This window comes from Daphnia magna, linkage group LG10, assembly GCF_020631705.1.
Source record: "Daphnia magna isolate NIES linkage group LG10, ASM2063170v1.1, whole genome shotgun sequence".
Taxonomy (NCBI): domain Eukaryota; kingdom Metazoa; phylum Arthropoda; class Branchiopoda; order Diplostraca; family Daphniidae; genus Daphnia; species Daphnia magna.
The window spans coordinates 5,459,293-5,475,962 of NC_059191.1; the positions used below are offsets into that span (position 1 = coordinate 5,459,293).

Below are 16,670 nucleotides of genomic sequence, written 5' to 3' on the forward strand. Positions count from 1 at the left end.
CAATGATGAACGGACGGAGAGAAACCATCAATGCCCCCCTCAACAACCAGAAAGGTGAACAAACAAGAGACCCAGTGGAGAAAGCCAACATTTTCTTGGAGCAGTTCTCCCCTATCGACGATGACATCCCACCAACAAGGCCAGAGCAAGTAAAGGAAATTGAAAAACAAATCAAGAACCCGGATGCCGAACCCCTCAACTCTAACTTCACCATTCAAGAATTGACAAGGAGCCTCTCCCAACTACCAGACAAAGCGATGGGCCTTGACAGAATCCACAACAGAATGCTGAAAAACTTAAACGGTGGAAATCGTAAGAGCCTACTCACAACAATCAACTTGATGTTCAGGGAAGGATACATCCCAAAAGATTGGAAATGTGCCATCGTCACACCCATCCTCAAACCAGGCAATCCACCCGGAGAAGCGGAATCGTACAGACCAGTCTCATTGACATCATGCCTGGGGAAAGTAATGGAAAAAATGATCAATAATCGACTCAAGTGGCACCTAGACCAGCTGAATATACTACCGAAAGTCCAAACCGGATTCCGAAGAGGATGTACCACCACCGACAATCTAATCCGAATAGAATCAGCCATCAAATCCGGCTTCAACAGCAGCCACCCAACCACAGCAATATTCCTGGACATCTCGAAGGCGTACGACAACACATGGTTAGAAGGACTCCTATTCAAACTCACAAAAGCAAACGTTAAAGGCCGAACTCTCAAATGGTTACAAAATTTCCTTACCGGAAGAGGCATAAGGACAAGAGTAAACAACAACCTATCCGAAGAAAAAAATTTCCAAAGGAGTCCCTCAAGGAAGTGTGCTCAGCCCCCTCCTATTCAACGTAATGCTTGCGGACTTCCCAATCCCAGAAGAAGGATGCGAAACTTCCCTTTTCGCCGATGACATCGCAATATATTCCACGGCGAAAACCAAAGCAGCCACAACGATCCCACTCCAATTGCAACTAAACAAAATAGAAGAATGGGCCACAAAATGGAACTTCAAATTCTCGGTTAGTAAATGTGCATCGCTGACATTCACCAGAAAACGAAACAAAGACCCCCACAACAGTTCAAACTCAATGGAGCCGTGATCAGCGAAGTATTGCAGTACAAATTCCTTGGCATCATCATGGACCACAAACTATCATGGGAACCACAGATCCAAGCAACCACGAACAAAATACTCAGAAGAGCCAACCTGATTCGTATGATGACCTACGGAAAAAACACACTGAAAATTCCCCTACTCATCCGCATATTCAAAGCCATGATTAGGAGCGCATACGACTACGGTTCTACCATCCTCACAACCATCCCAAAGACAAGACTGGAAAAGCTGGAGCAAGCTCAAAACCAAATCCTCCGCACAATCATCGGCTGCTTTAAATCTACCCCCAAAGCACTACTGAACATCGAGACTGGCATATACCCAGTGAAGGATAGATGGGACCAACTTGCATACAACTACTTCCTCAGACTAAACGAAAAGCCGTGGAACCCGGCATATGGCACCATCCAAGAACTAACTAGAAGACAAACAACGTGGAAAACCAACAGCACCCCAGCAGCAATCACCCACTTAAGGAAACTGGACCCAACTGGCAAAAATTTTTTCAAAAGACCTTCCTCGCAGACACCTGAAGTGGAACCCCTCCCACCATGGAAACACTTCTCAATCCCAACGAACTACTTCCCCCTCACAAAGAAACAAGCCACAGAATCAAACCAAACAAACCAACTATTCAACTCACTCACTCGTAATCCAAACACCAACCACCTTGAAGTATACACTGATGGATCAGTGTGCGAGACAACAAAAACTGCCAGCTGTGCATTCCACATACCTAAGAAGAAAGAGAACGAAGCATGGTTACTGAAAAATTCCACAAATAGTTTCAACGCAGAGCTGTATGCAATCAGACAAGCCCTATACCACCTCAACAAGTACGAGATGGACTCAGCCACCATCTTCACTGATTCAAAATCTTCCATTCAAGCAATATCCAACTTCAAATGGGAGTCAAGCCCAGCAATACCTGAAATAATCAAACAGATTTTCAACTTAAATGCTTCAGGGACCAGAATAACATTAACATGGTTACCCTCACACGCCGGAATCGTTGGAAACGAAATCGCAGACCAACTGGCGACAAACATCCGGAAGGACCGACGCAATGCCACTACAAAAACAATAACAAACAAAATTGATGTTAGGCAAAACATAGCAACAGCTAAAGCTAACCACAAAAACATCACGTTCCAGAAACTAAAAACTCAATCAACAAACATGGCAGTGACAAGCAGAGAATGTTTTGGATACTTACCATGGCACACCAATAAGAAAAGAACTATCCAATCAGCCTTGTTCCGACTACGCAGCGGCCACAACAAACTAAATCACTTCATCAGCAGATTGGAACCAGAAACACTCGCAGATTGCCCGAACGGATGCCCGGAACGAGAGGACGCCACACACGTACTCCTCCACTGCCAGCACTACACTGAAGCGAGGTCCGAAATGGAACGCAATCTCTCCCCCTCAACATCCCCCAGGACTCCGACACTACTAGGACTCAATAGCTCAATCCCTAAACACACACAAAACCAAATTGCAGCCCACCTCATCTCTTTCCTCATATCTACTAAACTAATTGAAAGAATTTAAATAAATTAACGTGTGTGTTTTTGTGTGCTATGTATACGTCCCCCCCCCTTTTCTCCTGCTATTAATGTAATTGCAATCTGAAACAAAAAAAAAAAAAAAATAAAAAAAAAAAAAATAAAAAGAAGCAAAGGTGTGTAAGGGACGGCAGACGACCCGTAAGCTGTAACCAGTGGCAACAAGCCATGGCCAGCGGCACCTAACTTATCAAACTCAAACTCAAAGGAAACGGTCCCTGAAAAGTGCTGGAACGCAGACAATGGGGCTGTTGACAACCCAAGGCAATGGTTGTTGTTTGAGGGATACAAAAGGGAACAGTCTCTCAATGGTGTTGGAACGCAGTCAATTGAGGTGTTGAGGACAAAGAACTGTTTGTTGTTTGAGGGCTGAAAAAGGGAACAGTCTCTCAAAGGGGTTGGAACACAGTCAATGGGTCTTTTAAAAACTCAAAGAATAGGTTGTTGTTTGAGGGATGCAAAAGGGAACGGTCTCTGAAAGGTTTTGGTATGCAGTCAATTGAGCTGTTTAAAAACCAAAGAATATGTGGTTGTTTGAGGGATACAAAAGTGAACAGTATTTGAAGGGTGTTAGAACACAGTCAATGCAGCTGGTGAAAACAAAAGAATTGGGGCTTGTTTGAAGGTTGCAAAAGGGAACGGTCTCTCAATGGTGTTGGAATGCAGTCAATGGAGCTAATCAGAATACAATGAATTGGTGGTTGTTTGAGGGATGCAAAAGGGAACGGTCTTTGAAGGGTGGTGAAAAGCAGTCAAGGGAGCTGTTAGGAATACATTGTAATGTCTGTTGTTTGAGGGTAGCAAAAGGGAACGGTCTCTTAATTTGGTTGGAATGCAGTCAAAGGAGCTGTCCAGAACACAAATTAATAGTGGCGACTCTTAAATTTGTTGGAATGCTGTTAATGGAAATGTTAATAAAACAAAGATTATGTGGTTGTTTGAAGGGTGCAAGTGGGAACGGTCTCTGAAGGGTGGTGAAAAGCAGTCAAGGGAGCTGTTAGGAATACATTGTAATATTGGTTGTTTGAGGGAAGCAAAAGGGAACGGTCTCTTAATTTGGTTGGAACGCAGTCAAAGGAGCTGTTAAGAACATAAAAAATGTGTGATTGTGGAGTGATGCAAAAGGGAACGGTCCCTCAAAGGTGTTTGAATGCAGCCAAGGAAGTTGTGAACAACTCAATGAATTGGTGGCTGTTTAAGGGATGCAAAAGGGAACGGTCTCTGAAGATTGTTGGAACACAGTCAATGGAGCATGTGAAAACCAAATGAATGGGGTCTTGTTTGAGGGATGCAAAAGGGAAAGGTCTCTAAAAGGTGTTGGAACGCAGTCAGTGGAGCAGATGAGAACAAAATGCAATGGTGGGTGTTTGAGGGGTGCAAAAGGCAACCGTTTATGAAATTAATTGGAATGCAGTCAATGAAGCTGTAAAAAAAACAAAGAATATGTGGTTGTTTGAGGGATGCAAAAGGGAACGGTCTCCGAAGGTTGTTGAAACGCAGTCAAAGCTGTCAACAACAAAATGAATTGGTGGTTGTTTGAGGGAAGCAAAAGGGAACGGTCTCTGAAGATTGTTGGAACACAGCCAATGCAGCTGGTGAAAAAAAATTAATTGGGGCTTGTTTGTTGGATGCAAAAGGGAACGGTCTCTTAATGATGTTGGAATGTAGTCAATAGAGCTAATCAGAATACAATGAATTGGTGGTTGTTTGAGGGATGCAAAAGGGAACGGTCTATGAAGGGTGGTAAAAAGCAGTCAAGGGAGCTGTTAGGAATACATTGTAATGTTGGTTGTTTGAGGGAAGCAAAAGGGAACGGTCTCTTAATTTTGTTGGAATGCAGTCAATAGAGATATTAAGAAAACAAAGATTATGTGGTTGTTTTAGGGGTGCAAAAGGGAATGGTCTCTTAAAGTGTTGGATACAGTCAATGGAGCTGGTGAAAACACAATGAATTGAGGCTTGTTTGAGGGATGCAAATGGGAACGGTCTCTTAAAAGTGTTGGAACGCAGTCAGTGGAGCTGTTAAGAACAAAATTGCAGTGGTGGTTGTTTTAGGGATGCAAAAGGCAACGGTCTCTGAAATTTGTTTGAATGCAGTCAATGGAGATGTTAAGAAAACAAAGATTATGTGGTTGTTTGAGGGGTGCAAAAGGGAACGGTCTCTTAAAAATGTTGGAACGCAGTCAGTGGAGCTGTTGGGAACAAAATTGCAGTAGTGGTTGTTTGAGGGATGAAAAAGGCAACGGTCTCTGAAATGTGTTGGAATGCAGTCAATGGAGATGTTAAGAAAACAAAGATTGTGTGCTTTTTTGAGGGATGCAAAAGGGAACTGTCTCTTAAAATTTGTTGGAATGTAGTAAAAGGAACTGATAAAAAGATAAAGAATTGGTGGTTTGAGTTGAAGGAAGCAAATAAACAGTCTATTACAGTTTGTTATTGCATATTTAATTGCTTGAAATTAGTGAATAGTAATAGTCGACGGCGTAGAAAAATGTAAGTATGATGTCGGCCATGTTGGAAAAGACGTGTAAATTAAATTGCGGAATGCAGGGTTGTGATTGGCTACAGCAAAAATCACGTGACTCGCATGCAACCAATGGCAGCGTGCGCCTACACGAAATTTCTCGGACAAACACACAGACAGACAGATACACAAACAAATCCCGCCCACAAATACCCCTTTCGCTTTTATAAAGGTAGGAGGATTTTATTCGAAAGTTTTATTCGACAGAACACTGAATATTTATTTACTGTTCTATTTCTAAACTGATATTTATTTTGGTTGTTATAAACAAGAAATCAACATAAACCAGCACAAGAAATCTTTTTTCTTAGCACTTTTTGCATCAAATCTGATGGATTCAATTGCTATTTAATCAGATTCCAGTAGTAGCTATGAAGAACATAATACGTTTGTTGTTGCTTCTGGTAATCTTGTTCTTTAATACCACCTAAACCATATTGAATATTTAAGTGTTGTATCTTTGTACTCAGACCTGGATTTTTGGAGGCATTTTAGAGTAAGCAGAATCACTTTTGGCTTACTCATACAGTATATGAGAACCGACAACTTTCGCTTTAATGCAATTGATAACATTGTAATATCCTAGGAATCAGGGGGCACTGAGATTGCTGGAAGACAAGTTTGAAAGGACTTAATCAAAAATTTAGAATTCAGTTCATTAGGTTTGCATATTTGTAAAGTTCAATTGTCTTATACAGCTCATTTGTTAAAAAAGTAAATTCTTTACACAGGACTTTGTATTTAGTACTTATATAATCTTACTGGTATTTTCTGGATTAACGTTGTTCCCCCTTTTCTTATGTGGTAGCCGGAGATATAGGACCGGGCACAATAGGCCCCGGCGAAATAGGCCCGGCAAATAGTACCGGATGAAATAGGACCCTACGAAATAGGCCCACTTTTTAAAAACTTTTTAAGTGGTCCTATTTTTCCGTCAAAGTGGGCCTATTTCTCCCTTTTATTTTTAAGTTTCAAAAGGAACTATAAAATAAATTCAAAAAAATATCCAATCTGATCTCCATGAGAGAAAAGGCGGAATGATTCGCGGCACTACCGTCACCCTCTATATAGCATATACTTTGCCGTATCTCAATCCATGATGAGTGAAATTCACACATTGCCGTCTCGTTATTCATATGTTACTTAGCTGATTTCTGTCTTTATTATTTGATAAACAATTTCCCCTTGATCTTAACTATAAAGTGCATTATTTTACAAATGTCGTTTTCGCTTTATAACTATCGTTAATTTTAAAAATGAACAAATTTCCGTGCTTTCTTTGCCATTTTTTTCCTCTCCGAGCTCGATCCCCCCTTCAGCGGCTCAGCTTTGAACGCATCTCCCCCCTCTACCGATACCCATGTCAGTGCTCGGGTGAAGTAGGAAATGAAACATATTTGATGAAATAACTCTTTAGGACTTATTTTTAAAAAATTATAAATAATTTAATGTTATGAAAGCACGAAACTTAAATTACTTTTGAGTTGTACGGAGCTGACGCGCTGCCCAAGCCGACCAGAAGGGTGGTCAAGCGGGTGAAAGGACTGCGCGCACCCCTGGGAGAGGGGCAGTAAAGGGTGGTTTACCTGGGCCATGCCCTACACCCCATGTCTTCCCTTTAAGTTTTATGTCAACTAGTGGTCTAATGGTCAGCAATTCGAGCTTCCATCCGATAAGTTCGAATCTCGATAATGAAAAATTTAAAGATGTTGAATTTTAAAATTGTTAAGTAAAATAAGTAATTTTTTTAAGTAGTTTAATTAATTTAAAACATTTATGAAAGAAATTTAATTTTTTTTAAGCACGAAACGAAAATTACTGTTACAGTTGAATCCCAAAGTCCAGTTGTCTAAGAGTTCCATCTATCGGTAAAAATGGCGTGGTTCGATAGCGTCATGAAGACGGCGTCAGGTGTTAATCACCAACCAGCGTTTAAACCAATTTTCAACACGAAAAATTTTAAATAACTTTAATAAACATATTTTTTATTATTAATCATAAAACATAATGTATTAAATGTGTTCTATTATCTATTTGCAATCCATTTTGAATTATTCAAAATGCATACTCGTGTAGCAGACGAGCGTCACCAATAGCGTGGTCATGGCGTCCGCGTCATCTAATTAAACATTGAACATTGAACGAGAGAACTAGGGTTATTTAAGGAGGAAATGTTTACTATAGTTCTCTCATTCAACGGGGAAAGTTAACCATGTTCCAATTTTACCCTAGAACCTATTTTTATTCTGAGTCTAGCATGTATTACAAAAGATATTTAAAAATAAATGGGTGGTTATCTATTTGCGTGGATGGTTAAATTTCCACTTTATTACCAAAGAATGAATAAAATATATGTTTAAGTAGTGAGTTTGTTTGCGCAGACTTCCCGTTTTCTTACGGAAACTAAAGTATTAGAAATTAACTTAAACTTTAAAATAATAGAGCAGAGAAAATATATATTATTCAGCATTCAATAATAGTCGAAGCAAGCATAAGGATTTAAATTTAAAGTAACAATAATAACTTTAAACTTAATAAATCAAGCTGAAGTTTATATTTTTAGAAATATTTATCCCTGAGGATTTCAGTAATGTCTATTAATCATGGGAAAGGTACAGTACCCACCAAACTATTAGGTACACCCCCCTTTTTTCAGTGCATTCTTATGGCACTACGTGTCTTGGAAAAAATGCAATAACTCTTGAACCGCTTGGGCTAGATTTTTTTTCCTTTTTTCCGTTAGTAGATCTAATGATGATCTACATTTTTTATACACATGAAATCGTCGTAGGATTAACCCCCACGGCGCTACGGTATCGTTCACTTTATTAGGTACACCCCGTTTTCCCCCATATGCGCCGTGTTAAATACGGTGTTTTCAAAAATATCAAAAAAATACTAAAAATAAAGCTAAAATCTTTTTCTTTGTGCCAAAATATGCACAATTCTTCACTCTATACTAATCCGAAGTATGATTTACAGTCAAACCAATTAAAAGAACCCTTCTCTATACCCCGAAGTTTACCCTCCTCGACATTTTTACGGCAAAATCAAAACTGGCGATGTCGCCACCAGAGGCACTGCAGGATTCGGGCTGTTGCTGCGCCAATGCGATGAGGGGCACACAAGATATTTAAAAAAATCTGATTATTTTCATTTTCGCATCGCATATAGCATATTTCATTGTTTATTTTCTAATGGAACTAAGATTAAAATTGAAACCATATTCTGTGAAAGCTGGCGGCTGGTAGCAACAGCCCGAATCTTGCAGTGCCTCTGGTGGCGACATCGCCAGTTTTGATTTTGCCGTAAAAATGTTGAGGGGGTAAACTTCGGGGTATAGAGAAGGGTTCTTTTAGTTGGTTTGACTGTAAATCATTCTTTGGATTAGTATAGAGTGAAGAATTGTGCATCTTTTGGCACAAAGAAAAAGATTTTAGCTTTATTTTTAGTATTTTTGTATATTTTGAAAACGCCGTATTTAACACGGCGCATATCGGAGAAAAGGGGGTGTACCTAATAAAGTGAACGATACCGTAGCGCCGTGGGGGTTAATCCTACGACGACTTCATGTGTATAAAAAATGTAGATCATCATTAGATCTACTCACGGAAAAAAGAAAAAAATCTAGCCCAAGCGGTTCAATAGTTATTGCATTTTTTCCAAGACACGTAGTGCCATAAGAATGCACTGAAAAAGGAGGGGTGTACCTAATAGTTTGGTGGGTACTGTACATAAGTACTGTGGATAAAATGGGAACTGATTTGAATTCATTAATTTCTGATTGCCGTACAATCAAGGGTCTTACCATGTATTGATGTTCATAATAATTCCACGAAATCTGTTCGATTTCATATCAATTATGGCATGGACAAAAAAAGACCCTGTTTCTGGAAGGCTAGTTAGAAAATGAATACATTTAGACATAACGGATGGCAATAAAAATGATTCACTTTGGAGGGAAGATCAGAGACAAGAAATTCATCTAAACAACTTGATGTTAACGGGTATGTAAAGAAATCCCATTGTTTTTCAAATTTTTTTGCCTTTGTGAGACAAAAGACTCTTTCGTCTTTTGATCTCATCAAAAACGTCAAGGAAGGTAACAAATACAAAATGAAATATATACCTGTACGAATATGTGTGAAGACAGGTGAACGAAGTATAGTTGTCAGTGTAGCAGACTAAATCTATCAAACATACACAAACTCACTAGGATGCTGCCATTTTTGACCGACTACATATTCATGATATTGTAGCCAACATAACTGTCACCTACGGTGCTGCCCTCATTGGGCAGGGCTGTGGGAGGCAAGGACCTTCTAAGTCGTCGTCGGGTGGTCTCGTTTTGTTTTTGTCAGTCTTGTACCTTTTGTAACCAAGTTACCTCGTCAGTCTATTCGATTTTTACGTTTTGATTTTCCCTGCCCCGTCTTAAGGCCCATTCAGACTACACTTTTTTTTTCCCGGATTCCGGAGTCCGGATTTTTTTCAAGAAAACAAATCCGGACGACGAAAAAAGTACCCCTTCAGACTATCTTCTTATTTTTCCGGTTTTCTGAAAGTCGGTGACAAATTTAGAAGACGTTGCCAAGTCACGCTGCGCGATTTCTAGCATGAGTTTGATACAATTTACCTAGATGGCTTCGTTTTTGACAGTTCGTCTGCAGTGTTTGTTTTTTCCGAACGCTTTTCTCTTATTATTAAATGGAAGTGGAGGTAAAACACATTTAATTTGAGTTTTGGAGATGGAAAATTAAAATGAGTATAGCCCTTATTCAAGCTTGGCGTTTGGGGAGAATTCTAAAATATAAGGCTCTGCAACGGAAACGTCGTCCACTCGGTCGAAAGTGGACTAGAGAACATAACACTGCAGAAAATCGAGAGAAACATTCTTGGTACAACACCATCCTCAAAGAGGCTGCAGTCTCTGACCACTACACCTTAATTACTGCAACAAGAATGACTCCTACCATTTTTGAGGGGCTGCTTCAACGGATTGCACAAGTTGGGCACAAACAAGACACCACGTTCAGGAAGTGTATTCCACTGGGTTAGTGGTATATATTTATTTTTAGTTTTTAAATACTATTGATTTTATGTAATCCTATCCTATATCCTAAATAATAATATATCTTTTGACAGGTGCGCGCCTGGCCATGTCTCTTCATTACTTTGCAACTGGGGACAGCTTGCAGTCCATCGCTTTCGGATTCCGGAAAATGTTCTTCTTACTAAAAGAGAGTTAAAAATTAGTGAAAAGTTATATATTGATGAGTTTTAATTACTAAAAATACAACACTTACCTTTTGGGCATATTATTAGGACACGAATTTCTCTTTGTAGCACTTTTATTAAGCACCTTCCTGGGAGATTTACTGTTTTCATTGGCATCGGCAATTATTATCAAAATTGTCACTTCAAAACAACAATAAAAACAATTGTAAAACAAAACTGAAACAATTGTACAGTTTTTTTGTTGTTGCTCTACAAGGTTAAAATAAAACAATACGCGTAAAAATAGAAAATTCTGATTGGTTGGACAAAAATCCGGTCTCAGATATCCGTGAAAAAAAATCCGGACTCCGGAATCCGGGAAAAAAAAGTGTAGTCTGAACGGGCCTTTAAAGACAGTTTGTCCTTACGTTGGTCCTCTACGTTTTTTCCCCCCGTTTTTCTCACAGAAATACAGTGTGCTTAAATTCCCCCCAAGTAAATTCTCTTATCTTTCTCTGCAACGCGCCTGCAAGCACGTCAGGTGCGTTACAAATGGTGCCGAAACCCGGGATTTAACGAACACGTGCATTTCTCTTGTCACCCCTAGTAACGTGTTAAGATTCAGTAAAATTGTCGGGTATTCCCTGTGGCAAGACTTTGGCATACGTTTACACCAGCCTGAAGGCAGAGCCCGGTATACCACGTGTTGCGTATCTGACTGTATCGTCGCTGTATCTACGTGAATCATCGACATCCGTTTACGTGTGACTACTTCCTTGTCTTTGAACGTTTCCACGTCATGAGTGAAGCCGTGGCAAAAGCCGAGAGTATTGAGTCGGGCGGCAATTTCTCTATAGAAGACGAAATGAAGCCAGAAGAAGGGAAGAATGAAGGCTTCCTCCTCCCAGACAACGATATCAAGCAGAAACGTGGGAGAAGAAAAGCGGCCCACACGAAGTTAACGAATCAGCTCAGAAAAGCAGTGGCAGATCACAAGATGGGAGCCATCAGACTCAAGAAGTTGCAAGTTGCAGCATGGCGAGACGAGTTAATTCGTATCTATGAAGACGTAAAAGACCTTCATTACAAGTATATGGAAAGTTTGCCCTATATTACTGATCCACAACGTCAAGCCTGTGAAAAATGGGAGATACAATTTGACACCGACCACGTGGAAATCCTCAACTTCACCATTAGGTATTCCACGTCGTCTCGTCACTCAGTCAGCTCTATTGGGACGTCAGCTTCAGACGTCACAATTAGCACAACGTTATCGCAGAAGAGGTCTACTCGGTCGGCGCCAACCGGTCTTCCCAGACAAAACAGCCAGCTAGACCTGCACCTCCAGAAGCAAATGTTGGAGCTGGAAGTCAAATTGGAACAGTCAAAGTTCCAAATGGAAGCCAACGCAACGTCAGTCACGGAAGCGTTGAGTAAGGCTTTAATGGGTATGGGTGAGCAACTAGGCAAGTTCATAGACAGCTCCCATGTCACGTCCACTGAAATCGCCGCCAACACACAGTTGGTTAAAGACTCACGTAAGATGTTACACAACATGGATCAGAAGATCGAAACGGTTAAGTTAGACTTAAACGCACAGATCGAGGGCCTTCGAACAGAGATTGGTGTCAGCAAGGTACACCTGAGAACGATTCAGGAGCAAGTCATCGACCAAGGAGCACGCATACCTAGCCGACCACAGACTCTATCAGCTAGACAAGACGTTTCCGCCCGGTCTACCTTGAAGTCACTCGAAGCCACGGTACTGCATCGCAGGACTCTGCTTGACGCCGACACTTCTTCACGAGAGCAGCCTTCGAGACCACTGCCTATCATGCATCCAGCCTGCGGCCCTTCTATTGGGGACGACGCATCTTCGGACACGTTCTCTGAGCACTAGCCTGCTAATGGCAGCTCCAACCACCCTCACGGTGGCTGCTGTAGTCGTTCACGTACCCCCGAACTTCACGATCCAGCCGTTCGATGGAAATCCGAAGAATTACCCGCGGTTTAAGGCCAAATTCCGAGCCTTATACGAAAACGAGTACAACGGTTTCCCTGTCCTCCTGTTTATTCTTGAATATTTCCTAACAGAAGGCGTTCGTAACGAAGTCAGTGAATGCCTTACTGATGGTTCCATGTATTCCGTTGTTTGGGAACGTCTAGATTCAGTTTATGGCCGACCGAGATTATGGATCAGACGTACCTAGATGACCTGCTCCAGATTCCACCATTGAAGAATCAAGAAGCTGGCAACCTAAAATCATTCGCGAACCGTCTACATGGTGCAGTGGTGACCCTATTCCAATCCAAGTATGCGCAGGAACTTCACAGCCGCACTACGCTGATGGCTATTGAAGCGAAGCTGCCGGCATACCTGAGGGACAAGTGGAGTGAGAAACGTAAGATGGCGGGAGCAGAATTGAACATCCTTGACCTGGATGATTGGGTAACTTTAAAATCCATGAGTAAACAACATGGAAAAACGTATTCGAGTCTTTGCCCACCTCGACGCCCAAAAACGTGAGATTCCATTAAAAGGAGCCAGTCAAGAGACCCAGCGTTCCTCATGTATCCACCATTGGCCATGTATCGACAACGGAAGGCTCGAAAGTAACGGCAGGATCTTCCCCAGCAACCGTGCCTCCAAGGAGCCGATTGCACACGGAGAAGAGAAGAGCCGAGAAGAAGGTGCATTGAAAATGCTTGGTATGCCACGGCAAGGCCCACAACCTTATCGAATGCACCGCCTTCACCTCTCTCTCCTCAGAAAAAAGGGCAGAGAAAATCTTCAAGTCCGGAAGGTGTTTGCTATGCCTGACCGGCAACCACGAACGTAAGGAGTGTCCGAAAGACGTCAAATGCACCATTAGTGGTTGCACTGGCTCGAGACATCATACCTTGCTTCATGGAGCTGAGTTCATCCCACAGCGGAAGTCAGCAGATCAACACACTCCATCGGCGCCAACATCGACGGCATTCCTTGGGACAGCTACCCATTTGGAGCCTTTAAAGCGATGTGTACGTTTTAAGATCGTACCTACGGTTTCTTGGATACCGGAAGTGACACCACACTGATAAGGAGTGATGTAGTAAAGAAATTGGGAATCGTTGGGCCGTCTAAACTCATCAACGTTGTATCGTACGATGGGGCCACGTCTAACGTTTGTGCTTCCGTAGTACACTTCTCAATTTCATCCCGTGACGGAACGAGCAAGTTTGAAGTTAAGCATGCTTACGCCGTCGAAAATTGAAGGTAACGTCCAACTCTCCGATAGACCCCCAGCGTACGTGGTATTGATGTCCCGAACGTTCAACTGGAGGATGTAACCGTACTCATCGGAATCGACGTAGCAGAGGCCCACGATCATGTCGCTTCCATCAAGCCGCCGGCGGGAAAAACAGGGCCCATCGCCTTCAAAACTCCTTTTGGTTGGTGCCTGGGTGGTCCAACGGGCCCGCAGAACACCGATATCCCGTTCATCGCACACATTGTGTCAGAAGAACAAAGAGAAGACCTGAATGAGTTAGTGAGGAGATTCTGGCAACTCGAGGCAAAGGACGTCGAAGAAGAACCGCCAGTTCTTTCCGCAGACGACCAGCGAGGAAAACGTATCCTCGATCGTACTGTAAAAAACGTATGTAATCGTTACCAAATCGGCTTGATGTGGAAGGCTAATGACGTAAACCTTCCGAAAAATCAGACGTCTGCCTTGAAAAGGTTTTATGCACTCGAGAGACGCTTCCATCGAGATGCTGATTTCGCCCGAAAATACGATGCCGTATTCCAGGAGTACATCGCATTAAAACATGCCAGGCTTCTCACGACTCAAGAGGCGTTGAAGGAAAGCAACAAAACGTGGTATCTACCTCACCACGGAGTCATGAGTCCGTTTAGCTCATCGACCAAAGTTCGTGTTGTCTTCGATGGAGCTGCTGAGTATGGCGGAACATCGATCAACCAAAATCTTTTGCGGGGTCCCAACTTGCTGGTTAGCTTGTTGGGTGTTCTTATCCGGTTCCGGCGAAAGTCGATGTACTGGAAGCGATGCCATAAGGGGCGGCATTGGCTTCTACGATCGGCGTTTATAAGGCCAGCAATTATTCAAGACTGATTTGATGACTTTCCGCCCAGAAAGTATCCAGTAAAGTGAACGTATACTTGCTAACAACGTCTCAGCTTTCACATGCAAATTTTTCACGGGATGATCCCACACTATCCGTTGAGTCAACAACTGATCTCGTGGTAGCAGAATGGGATGTTTTGCTGAGTAGTCTACCGGGGCGTGGTGGATACGTCCGCCTACTCGTAACTGTCCGACGTCGTCTAAAAATGGCTTGAAAGGACGAAGTTTAGACGTCAGCGGTAGTTCCAGGTTTTTTCTCAGGGCATAGATTTCTTCCTTGAAAGATAACGCTTGAGCACGTTTGACGCAAATCACTAACGAGGTTGACATTTCTAACACCGTTAACTCTCCGACTGTCAGTTTGTCCCCATGTTTTCTGGATTGTGTATTTCTCACGAATCTCAAACACCATGCTAGAACTCTCTGATATCTAAGCAAACTCGAACAGTTTTTTACGCATTGGTCTACGGGATGATTCTCATCTTCTGTTTTTATTGCCAAAATGCGAATCACATTCACGTCACTCTCTTCCGGCTCAGCAATGTCAACCCAATTGTTCCATTCAGATGGATCGAGTTGCAAGAATTGCGGTCCTTGGTGAAACTGGAACAACTCGTTTACGTTCTGTGGGTCAATACCACGACTGCACAGGTCAGCAGGATTTTTGACTCCAGCTACATGACGCCACTGCCGACGATTGGTGTTTCTTAGGATTTTGCCAACACGATTGTTCACGAAAACTTCGAATTTGCACGTTCGTGAGTAGATCCAACGTAACACTGTTTGCGAGTCGGTGTGAAAGGTAACGTCTTGTAGGTCCATTCCTAGCTCTCGACAAACGGTGAGGGCTATGTTCAGACCTTCAGCTGCTGCTTGAAGTTCTAGCCTAGGAATTGTAAGGCCTTTGAATGGGGTGACATGGGTTTTCGACATGACGAAAGACACGTCTATCGAATGGTCTTCATAGACCGAACGGAAGTAAGCCACAGCTCCGAAGTCTTTTGAACTTGCATCCGTGAATACATGCAACCACTGCTGCTTACAGCTCCCCCCATTGAATCTGTAACACAGTGGCACCGAAAGCGTCTCGAAATTTTCAAGATGTTCGTACCAGTGTAGAAAACGTTCACGTAATTCTTCCGGTAGAAGATCATCCCAGCCAATCCTGGTTTCATACGTCCAGATGTCTTGAAGAAGAGACTTCATCAAGAAGGTTACAGGCGCTACGAGACCCAATGGATCGTAAACACTGGAAATGATGCTTAGGAACGTTCGCTTGGTAAGAGTGTTAGGGTTTGATGACTTGTTAATTTTGAACGTTAACATGTCTCTCTCACCATCCCACATCACGCCAACGGTTCGTTCAACGGGCAATTTATCCAGGTCGAGATTCAGAGTTGGTGTGGCGAGTCCGAACTCACGTAAAGCACATCGCGTTTCTTGATGATGACGTCCACTTCGTGAGGTTAAAACCACCCAACTGAAGTAGGTTCTTCATTTGGCGGGCCCATTTAACTACCTCATCTTCGGAATCGAATGAGTCAAGGTCGTTGTCGACGTAGAACGTACGTCGAACACTGTCTGCAGCTTCTGGAAACTGGTCACGATGATCGTCTGCAGTTCGGTTCAGGGTGTAGATACAGGTAGTTGAGGATGAAATTGAGCCAAACACGTGAACGGTCATGTGGTACGTCAATGGAGCAGTACTGCTGCCTGGCGTCCGGTAAACAAAACGGTAGGCTGACTGATCTTCTTCGGGAACTTGAACCTGATGAAACATCTTCTCGATGTCTGCACCAACCGGGATGATTGGTTGGAACTGTAAGATCTCTACAAGTGAGGAACTGAGCAGCTCTGGCGATTGTCCAGATGTCAGCATCATCAGTGAGGCGGCATGTTCCTAGGCCCCCACCCCGCCGATCCGCATAGAAAAAGGGGACCGTTGCGTAGTTGGGTAAGTTGCAAATAAGGCCTAGGAACTTCTTGCACTCAGTGTCCAGTTGGGTAAGGGGAGGGTAAGGGAGGGAAGAAGGTGACTACGGAAAAAAGTTTTTGCCATGGTGCAAGGTTAGAGGCGGCAAGCTTGTCGAGGTTAGGGGATAAGGTC

At 42.5% G+C, this 16,670-nt stretch overlaps 2 protein-coding genes and 1 pseudogene across 3 annotated transcripts; 1 reads left to right on the top strand and 2 right to left on the bottom strand.

The window, feature by feature from the left end:
• Window positions 1–1,079: 1,079 nt before the first annotated feature.
• Window positions 1,080–5,709, bottom strand: LOC123477119 (annotated as a pseudogene).
• Window positions 5,710–9,729: 4,020 nt separating this feature from the next.
• LOC123476886 lies at window positions 9,730–10,599 on the top strand. Of its 2 annotated transcripts, none has more exons than XM_045179831.1 (3): window positions 9,730–9,938; window positions 9,991–10,272; window positions 10,365–10,599. In XM_045179831.1, the coding sequence occupies exons 1-3, from the start codon at window positions 9,860–9,862 to the stop codon at window positions 10,466–10,468; spliced, it is 465 nt and encodes a 154-aa protein (XP_045035766.1). In that variant the 5' UTR covers window positions 9,730–9,859; the 3' UTR covers window positions 10,469–10,599. The 2 variants fall into 2 exon arrangements, 1 of the variants encoding a protein (XP_045035766.1); XR_006651919.1 differs by having other exon boundaries at window positions 9,887–9,938; window positions 10,003–10,272; window positions 10,365–10,596.
• A 3,848-nt stretch (window positions 10,600–14,447) lies between these two features.
• Window positions 14,448–16,445, bottom strand: LOC116932504. Its single transcript, XM_045180539.1, has 3 exons — window positions 16,083–16,445; window positions 14,599–15,838; window positions 14,448–14,509 (listed from the first exon to the last, which is right to left on the bottom strand). The coding sequence occupies exons 1-3, from the start codon at window positions 16,443–16,445 to the stop codon at window positions 14,448–14,450; spliced, it is 1,665 nt and encodes a 554-aa protein (XP_045036474.1).
• Window positions 16,446–16,670: the final 225 nt, after the last annotated feature.

What these genes read in the sequence shown, in the direction of transcription:
- LOC123476886 (XM_045179831.1), top strand. Translation starts at nt 9,860, where the DNA reads ATGGCTTCGTTTTTGACAGTTCGTCTGCAGTGTTTGTTTTTTCCGAAC. An exon ending in ATTATTAAATGGAAGTGGAG is followed by an intron (nt 9,939 to 9,990) that starts GTAAAACACATT and finishes AAATGAGTATAG; the next exon opens with CCCTTATTCAAGCTTGGCGT. An exon ending in CAGGAAGTGTATTCCACTGG is followed by an intron (nt 10,273 to 10,364) that starts GTTAGTGGTATA and finishes ATCTTTTGACAG; the next exon opens with GTGCGCGCCTGGCCATGTCT.
- LOC116932504 (XM_045180539.1), bottom strand. Translation starts at nt 16,445, where the DNA reads ATGATGCTGACATCTGGACAATCGCCAGAGCTGCTCAGTTCCTCACTT. An exon ending in CATTCGATTCCGAAGATGAG is followed by an intron (nt 15,839 to 16,082) that starts GTAGTTAAATGG and finishes ACTCTTACCAAG; the next exon opens with CGAACGTTCCTAAGCATCAT. An exon ending in AGCTGAGACGTTGTTAGCAA is followed by an intron (nt 14,510 to 14,598) that starts GTATACGTTCAC and finishes CGCCGATCGTAG; the next exon opens with AAGCCAATGCCGCCCCTTAT.